The 8,095-nt window shown below is 45.8% G+C and overlaps 3 protein-coding genes and 1 non-coding gene across 6 annotated transcripts; 2 read left to right on the top strand and 2 right to left on the bottom strand.

Annotated features, from left to right (window-relative positions):
- The first annotated feature begins 13 nt into the window (after positions 1–13).
- CG43308 (uncharacterized protein) lies at positions 14–552 on the top strand. Of its 2 annotated transcripts, none has more exons than NM_001299707.1 (2): positions 14–188; positions 245–552. In NM_001299707.1, exon 2 carries the CDS (start codon positions 253–255, stop codon positions 517–519), a length of 267 nt encoding a protein of 88 aa, NP_001286636.1. In that variant the 5' UTR covers positions 14–188; positions 245–252; the 3' UTR covers positions 520–552. The 2 variants fall into 2 exon arrangements, with proteins under 2 accessions (NP_001286636.1, NP_001246444.1); NM_001259515.1 differs by having other exon boundaries at positions 14–192.
- Positions 320–770, bottom strand: asRNA:CR44653 (antisense RNA:CR44653). The gene is made up of 2 exons (NR_124665.1): positions 591–770; positions 320–514 (listed from the first exon to the last, which is right to left on the bottom strand).
- On the top strand, positions 684–3,859 carry Mgat1 (Mannosyl (alpha-1,3-)-glycoprotein beta-1,2-N-acetylglucosaminyltransferase). The gene is made up of 7 exons (NM_080378.4): positions 684–1,709; positions 1,771–2,201; positions 2,262–2,366; positions 2,432–2,522; positions 2,580–2,662; positions 2,721–2,808; positions 2,862–3,859. Exons 1-7 carry the CDS (start codon positions 1,245–1,247, stop codon positions 2,973–2,975), a joined length of 1,377 nt encoding a protein of 458 aa, NP_525117.2. The 5' UTR covers positions 684–1,244; the 3' UTR covers positions 2,976–3,859.
- On the bottom strand, positions 3,062–6,138 carry lms (lateral muscles scarcer). 2 transcript variants are annotated; one of them, NM_137647.2, is made up of 3 exons: positions 5,820–6,138; positions 4,780–4,928; positions 3,062–4,623 (listed from the first exon to the last, which is right to left on the bottom strand). In NM_137647.2, exons 1-3 carry the CDS (start codon positions 6,055–6,057, stop codon positions 3,874–3,876), a joined length of 1,137 nt encoding a protein of 378 aa, NP_611491.2. In that variant the 5' UTR covers positions 6,058–6,138; the 3' UTR covers positions 3,062–3,873. The 2 variants fall into 2 exon arrangements, with proteins under 2 accessions (NP_611491.2, NP_001286635.1); NM_001299706.1 differs by having other exon boundaries at positions 3,541–4,623.
- Positions 6,139–8,095: the final 1,957 nt, after the last annotated feature.

The following is an 8,095-nucleotide window of genomic DNA, read 5'->3' as shown; positions in this document are numbered from 1 at the left end:
CGATTTGTAGCTTAAGATGAAGTATGTTGGAATAATCTGGTGGATATATTTACTATCTATCTACATGCGGATTGCGCATGCGGAGCAAAGTTTGTCATTATCTACCATTGAAGCTCAATTAAATGGTTCAGTCATTAAGGAATTTCATTCTAGAAAGCGAAATGCCTTGCGTTTGTACGCCGATTGGGGTAGGTAAATATTTTGTTTTGATAGTCTTACAAGAAGTTTTATTTTTTTATCAAAGGCTACACCATGGATACAAACAAACCGTTGAAGCAGCAGTGCCACTCAACGGGCTACCAAAATGAGTTTCCTTGGGTGGCTATTAAGAAGAGGAACCGTCTAATCGAAGAACCACGGCGTTATTTAAAGGATCTACGTAGTGAGATGTATGAAAAGGCGGATGCTGAGAAATGCCATCAGCCGGAAATGAGGAATGTTCAGGACTTTCTCGAGTGCCAAGTGCGCAGGCATATGCGACTGGAGTTGCTGATTCCCAAGTATCCCAATGTGCCTTAATAAGTTCGAATTAAAGCGAAAAACAATGCAATTAAAAAGTAATTATAAAACAAAATCAAATTCAAAATTACCGCCAATTTAATTGCGAGTCCCCCTACTGAAGATTTTTGGCGTGATGCGTTAGTGCGTTATTTCACTCCTCACCGATAGTATCGAGCGGAGGACCACAGTTGCCCCATCTCTAAAACGCTGGCGTTTCACGAAATGGTTTACATTTTGAATTTATACAAATTACGACCAAACACGTAACCACTGGTTGTCAGCGGACGCTGGACGAGGCAGCGCGGCAATCGAACTCGTCACTCCAACCGGCGAACAAGTCAATCGAGCTTCCAGTGCAGCCGCCGAACGTGTAAAACATTCACAATTCGATTTGCACACACAGATTCGATCCGAATCCAAATCCCGAATCCCCGAGAATCGGCGAAATCTGCCAGCTTGGCGACCGCTGGTGTGTGACGTGTGACCGGCGACAGCTAGTCATACATATTCAGTAGATGCCGAGGCATCCGGCTGGGCCCGTGCCCGATGCTGGACACGCTTGTTGGACACGGCTGCTCGACACGGGTGCTCGGCTGTAGAAGAAGGGCCGGCCGAGGTCTTCCAATCCCACCGAATCCGTATCCAAAACCGATCGCCAATGCCGCTGCATCGCTAGCGACGCACTGCAGCAGACGTCCACCAGTTCCATCAGCACCCCCACCCACCAATTTCCCCCCAAAAAGATGCGAACGCGCAAGGTGCTATTGGTAATTGGCTTTCTGGTTACGTGGACCTATGCCACCTACTACCTGCTGTTGCGCCAAACGGGCATCCATACGAGCCGGCATCAGTCGCTTCAGGCCTACAAGCTCAACTCGCAGGCTCGCGATGCCAATATGCAAAGCCATCATCTGGCCAAGAACGTGTTTGAGTTCGTCAAGCTGAAGTACTTGGAGAAGCAACCACCGTCGGTGGCATCCACGCCGCAAATTAGCATAATTGCCGCCGAAATATCGGCGGAGCTGCCGGAGCAGCATGTGGCCAAGTCGGCAACGGCGCGCATTCCAACGAAAACATATCTGGCCAATGGCGAGCCCGTGTTTCCAGTCGTAGTCTTCGCCTGCAATCGGGTGTCGGTGAAGAAGTGCATCGATAACTTGGTTCAGTACAGGCCCAGCGTGGAGCAGTTCCCCATTATTGTGTCACAGGTAGGGATCGAAATGGGCTACCCAATCTAAATCTTATACTTATACTTATGCTCTAATACAGGACTGCGGCGATGAGCCCACCAAGGAGGCAATCCTCTCGTATGGCAAACAGGTCACGCTCATCGAGCAGCCTGATCTCAGCGACATCACAGTGCTGCCGAAGGAGAAAAAATTCAAAGGCTACTACAAGATAGCCCGACACTACGGCTGGGCCCTGAACACCACCTTCGCTGTGGGCTTTGAGTTCGTCATAATCGTCGAGGACGATCTGAACGTGGCGCCCGACTTCTTTGAGTACTTCCTGGGCACGCACAAGCTGCTCAAGCAGGACCCCAGCCTGTGGTGCGTGTCCGCGTGGAATGACAATGGCAAGGCTGCTGTTGTGGACGCCGCGCAGCCGGAGCTGCTCTACCGCACCGATTTCTTTCCCGGTCTCGGCTGGATGCTCACCAAAGATCTGTGGGCCGAGCTGTCGGTCAAATGGCCCAAATCGTGAGTGGGGCAATTATGGTGTTTGCCAGCCAATCGCTAATGGTTCATTAACTGTTCTAGCTTCTGGGATGATTGGATACGTCATCCCGCCCAGCGCAAAGATCGCGTGTGCATTAGGCCCGAAATATCACGCACTCGCACGTTTGGAAAAATAGGCGTTTCCAAGTAAGAGATATAGCTAGCTAACAATGCAACGTGCCAGCTAATAATGATAATTTGTTGTTTAACAGCGGTTTGTTCTTCGATAAGTATCTGAAGCACATTAAACTGAGCGAGGACTTTGTGCAGTTTACAAAAATCAATATGAGCTACCTGCTGAAGGTAGGTACACACCCGTGCATTGTTGCCTCATTACACTAACAACTATTTCATGTTCAGGACAATTACGATAACACGTTTCTGCGGCGCGTTTATACGTATCCCATTGTTACGTACGATGAGCTGCGGCGAAACCTGATTAGGTGAGTTGATATATGATATATAGAAAGTATCTACATAATTCCAATTATGGTGTTGCAGAATCGAAGGTCCAGTTCGCATTCAATACACTACTAGGGAGCAGTACAAGCGGACAACTAAGATGCTGGGTCTTATGGATGATTTCAAGGTAGATCAATCAATCTATGTGCTTGAAACTATGATTATTCTTAATCTTTGTAGAGCGGTGTTCCGCGGACTGCCTACCATGGCATCGTCTCCTTCTACTACAACAAACGGCGCGTGCATCTGGCACCCAACGCCAACTGGAAGGGCTACGAGCTCTCTTGGAGCTAACGACGCTAAGGACAGAGTACCGCCAGCTCCACTTCCATTACCACGCAGCTAGCTCCGCGTGCTTGCAATACCAAAAATAGCCCTATGAGTTTTAATTTTTATTTGACCAATTAGCTAAGTTGTAACTATGGAATCTCCTCGAACAGTAGACGCTGTTCGCAGCCATCGCGTAGGCAGGAGTACTTGGAGTACTAGCCCTGATTTCTGATAGAAAACGCAATTCGTCTGCTCCAGATCCCTAGCCTACGGACCTACTGTTGGCGTAACAAAATCAAATCAAATGAGTCTCCACTATGTATAGTAGTCAACCGAACCGAACTGTGTGTGGCAAGAGCCAAAAGTGTTCCATTCTAGCACACCAGCCACACAAGCAACGCAATGAATTGTAAATAAGTCAGTGTCGTTCGCTTTTGTTACAGCTCTCTCTATCTGTCTATCTCTCTCAATTTATCGTGTTAAATTGCAAATAGTTATAGCAATGGTTAAGTTATAGTATGCAGCGTGTAATTTGTAGCATTTAAGTTGATCCAACTAGAGTTCTAACGGCAACGGACGTGTAATATTTGTGATTTTTGATTATTTAATTTACATTTATTAATTGTTGAGAGCCAGTCAGTAAACAGTACCCGACCCACACAATGTAACATAGAATAGCAATAACTAGCGCTAGTACTAGTACTAGAACCACAACGTAAACTAGACCAGTGCTGAGCCACCAGGGGTACGCCAGTAATCCCGGCCAGATCTGAAAGTGTGCCACTCTCAGCTAGTTGTAATGGAATCAACCCAGACAGGACACCTACTCTACTACCCCCTATGACTACACTTTGTATGAGCATATTTTTGTGTGTATGAGAGACGTACGGAACATAAATTCTAAAGACAACCAATCGCCTTTTCACTCCGCAGCAGGTGGCTCCTCATCCTCGTCCAGATGCTCGCAGTCAATGTCGCTGCACTCGGACTCCGATTGTGTGGGTCTGCGGCTCCGCTGCGCCTGATTTAATCCATCGTGGCCGTAGGCTGTGGCTGTTCCAGCGACTGGCGTGCTGCGTTGTTGCAGAAAGTTGGCATTGGCATCCCCAAAGACGCGTTCCAGTTCGGCGAGGCCATTGGAGGCGCCGCTTTCCGCTTCCGGCGGCAGCGTCGCGTACTTCATTTGCAGATAGCTCTCGTTCGTTGGCAGTGACGCCGCGTAGTCCACATAGCTGGTCGCATACGGCTTGCAGCGAGGGATGTAGCTGGCCGCAGGCACACCACCCGCCGGCGGCTTAGCCACGCCAAAGGGCAGGGCGAAGTTCAAGGGTTGTCCACGTGCCAGTATGGCATTACGGGCACTCTCCATCACACTGGGACCCGGCAACGGTGGCATTCCGCCGCTAGTCGCGTACGGACGCATGGGTGAGCCGGTGGCCGTCGTTGCTGAGGCCATGGGTGCAGCGGAGCCACTGCCATTTAGCATAATGGACTGAATGGGCGTGGGACCCGTTGGCGTTTGGCTAAAGAGCCAAAGGCGATCACCAACCACCATCGGCCTGGCCAATCCCCCGATACCCAGCTGGGCGTAATAGTGCGAGGCCAGCGTTTCCACGTCCGAGGTGTACTTGCGCTTCCACTTGGTGCGGCGGTTTTGGAACCAGATCTTGATCTGAAAAGTGAAATGAATGAATGAATTATTTACGAGGAATGCCAATTGTATCTCATAGATACAAGGGATTTCATTTCATGTTATTAATCGCTTTTAGATAGAATGGCAAACTTTTTTGGGTAGTAATTAAATTTTTTGATAGATTCCACAACTAACCTGCGTTTCTGTGAGCTGCAGCTGCTTGGCCAGTGCAGTTCGCTTCGCCACCGAAAGATACTTTCCCCTTTCGAACTCCGTTTCCAGTGCTTTGATTTGAGCTGCCGAGAAGGCGGTACGCGGTCGCTTTTTGCGGTCATCACCAAGGCCTGCAATGGAATCAAAGTGGGAAATCGAAATCCCAATTAGACATTTATTGCTACCGACAGCGGGCAATCCGGCGCGCGGTGCCAACTATTTTCGCCTAATGGTAATTTGTCGATCCGTTGTTGGCACAGTTGTATGTGTATGTAAAATGCCCCGTCGCACCGCAAAACCCCTGGCAAATTGCAAATCACACTGTTGCATTTCACTTAGCCAAGGCGTCTAATTGGCCATTTTGGCATACATTCTCTTGGCCGACCGAAAACAAATAGCCATATAAATTCCTTCTTAACGGGTGGAAGAATATCTCCTTTGAGATCGCCAGCGATCTTTGTTCGCTTGTGACATTTGCATCATTAGTCGACTGCGTTGGTGTCGACGAAAATGTGGATATGGAATGGATGGCTTATTCCCTGTCACCCAGAAGCTAATTTCTGATCATTTGTTTCTTGATCGCACGGATGACAGATGAGATCATTCAGCCATAGGCACTCACTCATTCGTTCAGGTGGGAAACTCATTGCATATTTACATACAATAATGAACGGCTGTGCTGAGCTCGTTATGGGTGATTCCATTAGGAGGTAAATCATCTTTTAGAGACATTTTTTTTCAGAATTTAAAATTTGTATATTGTAACTGTATTATTTGAAAGATCCTTGATAATTCCTTGAACCTTGATAATACTACACTTAAAAGCACTAAAGCACTGACTATTTGGCTGTTGGTGCTATTTATCCTGATGAAGTTCAGTATAAATCTATATTTTGTATATTTGCTATTTAATAAGGATCCAATTGAGCTTTAAGTTAAGTTTTTAGATCCCAAATCCAATTCCAGACACCAAAATTCTCGTCGTTGTAAAGCTTATATTCCGGCATATCGATCATACGCACCGTTTCCATCATCTGAGGCCAAATCGATATCACTTTTGCCGTCGTCCATGTTGTCATCCAAGCAACTCGATGTTGCCGGACTGGAAGCCCGTGAAGCACCGAGACAATTGCCACCGCGACCGCTTTCATCCTGCACGGAGTCCTCAAAGGAAGTGGAGCTGCGCATTTCCGGCTTGGCCAGAATTTGTTCGATGGAAAAACTGTGTGGATAGCGACGCACTGCCGATTGCGAATTCATGTTTCCGCCGATTGCGAGCGATATATATTTTGAAGATATTCCGGAGACAACAGCGCGCGTGGAGATCTTACGGAAAACTAATTTGAATATGCGGAGCATCCTGCTCACTGGCCGATTTTTCAAGATGATCGCCTGGCGGGGCGGAGCCTAAAATCATATATCTCCGCACCGCTCACACCATATGCGCAAATAGAACGACAGAAAGGAACAGAAACATACTATTCGATTTTCACTGAAGACAGCACACAAGTTCGGTTATTTTTAAAACATGTGTGAAATGTTTGGGATGAGGGGCGTGGCTCGCGTTCAACGCCGTCTTCTGGGTTTTCGAAATTGTTTTTGTCGCCTTGCCCGTGATTAAAAGTCATAATTTTTGGCTAATTGTCTACAAGTAGCGCTATTTAATATTTCGATGGCTTTGCTAAATATATTTAATACGTTTGCCAACATATTTCATCCATTTGATTAATGAACGGCGAGCAATTTCTTTGACTGGATTTGTTTTCAGTGCTTTGGTGTGCAGGCACGTGTCCTCTTTTGGGTTAATTCAGAATTCTTTAAACAATGCAGCATTCAAAAAATTGTATTCAAATGTACAAATGGTTTCTTTGTCGATTTTTTGGAATTTTTTAAATCTCTTAACAAAGTAATACAAGGCCATTAGTCTAAGTGATTGTAACGCAATGCATAATTGGGTTCTACTAGCTTGAGAAACATTTTTAATGTGTATAATATATTCAATTTAAATCTGAGAAACAGTAATTTTGAAGCACAACATTTTTTGAATCATAACTTAATTGTTGAGTTTTTAGAACACCTTCCTTACAGATATTTCATATTATAACTTTCTATTTCTTTGAATCCCAATCCCAAGCCCCCTGTAAAAATTTCATTAATTCGAAATTATGAACACATAATTCAGACAGAATGGAAAATGGAAAAGGGGCACTCAGGATCCGAATGGAGGGGAGGATCTGAGAAATTAGCCGGCGGCCTGGCTGACACTAGTTTCCAATTGGCCAGCAGCCAAATCCACAACATCTACTGGGCTACAGGGTGCCCATTCCTGGATGCGCGGATGCCCCATGATAACGTCTTCATTATTCAGGCGCGATTTGAACAAAATATCTGAAAACACGTTAATTAGTCGCCGAGATGGCGGAGCAAAAAGGGGAAAGGGGACGAATCGCAGGGCATCCATTTAGCCGGCCGGGCTGTCAGTTTGATTTAATTTAATGAGAATTCTGGCGGGGATTCGGATTCGGTTGCGGATGCGGGGGGGATCTAGATCTGCTTATGAGGCCGCATGCCCGAGTGTCGCGGGCACTCAAATCAAAATGACAACTTAATTTTCATAATTGCGCTTAATGAATATTCGACTATTGCTTGCCATATTTCAAATTCCACTGCCAAACAGAATGCAGACTTTGTTTCGACTTCGTCATTTTTGAGTATTTACCAATTTGTTGGCTACTTTATAACCTATCTATCCATGGGTATCTATGGAATCACATTCAAGCCGAACATCTGAACATAAGTATTCTATTCTATCTTGTTTTGGCTAAGTCAATATATTAAGTTTCCTAACTGGATCAGAGAAATCTGAGGAAGGAAATGAACTTGCAGATATGTTTAAGTATTATTATAAGATTCTCAGCATAACATATTTTGCATACCTCTTACCACTTTGCACTGGAATTTGCCTCTGGAATTTCGAATCAATTAAGGATCTTTTGGCCCTTATTGCGTAAGACGACAACCATAACCTTAGGCTAACTAAAGATCAGTTTGTTTGGTTCTCGCATTTAAGACTAAATGGAGCGCAGTCGCGTCAGAATTTAATTAATAACCGAGCATGCATCTTCATTATAAATCATCACTTCTCGAGTGTTTGTCAGGCGCACGCAGCATAAATCACGTCCGGAGTTGCACTGGCAGTCGCGTGGAACAGTCCGTCCTCCGGCCAGAATTTCAATGTTTTTTGTGCCCTCTTTTTGTCATCGCATCCAGCTAATGATGCATCAAGTCCTGCAGGGTG

The sequence above is a fragment of the Drosophila melanogaster genome, chromosome 2R (genome assembly GCF_000001215.4).
Source record: "Drosophila melanogaster chromosome 2R".
NCBI lineage: Eukaryota > Metazoa > Arthropoda > Insecta > Diptera > Drosophilidae > Drosophila > Drosophila melanogaster.
Note: the sequence above shows the minus strand (reverse complement) of the source record. Positions and strands in the feature narration are given on the sequence as shown.

Excerpts from the sequence above, each read along its gene's own strand:
- CG43308 (NM_001259515.1), top strand. The coding sequence starts at position 162 with ATGCCTTGCGTTTGTACGCCGATTGGGGTAG. Across the intron at positions 193-244 it reads TTGTACGCCGATTGGGGTAG|GCTACACCATGGATACAAAC; the intron begins GTAAATATTTTG and ends TTTTTATCAAAG.
- Mgat1 (NM_080378.4), top strand. The coding sequence starts at position 1,245 with ATGCGAACGCGCAAGGTGCTATTGGTAATTGGCTTTCTGGTTACGTGG. Across the intron at positions 1,710-1,770 it reads TCCCCATTATTGTGTCACAG|GACTGCGGCGATGAGCCCAC; the intron begins GTAGGGATCGAA and ends GCTCTAATACAG. Across the intron at positions 2,809-2,861 it reads GTCTTATGGATGATTTCAAG|AGCGGTGTTCCGCGGACTGC; the intron begins GTAGATCAATCA and ends TAATCTTTGTAG.
- lms (NM_137647.2), bottom strand. The coding sequence starts at position 6,057 with ATGAATTCGCAATCGGCAGTGCGTCGCTATCCACACAGTTTTTCCATC. Across the intron at positions 4,929-5,819 it reads GGCCTCAGATGATGGAAACG|GCCTTGGTGATGACCGCAAA; the intron begins GTGCGTATGATC and ends ATTCCATTGCAG. Across the intron at positions 4,624-4,779 it reads TGCAGCTCACAGAAACGCAG|ATCAAGATCTGGTTCCAAAA; the intron begins GTTAGTTGTGGA and ends TTCACTTTTCAG.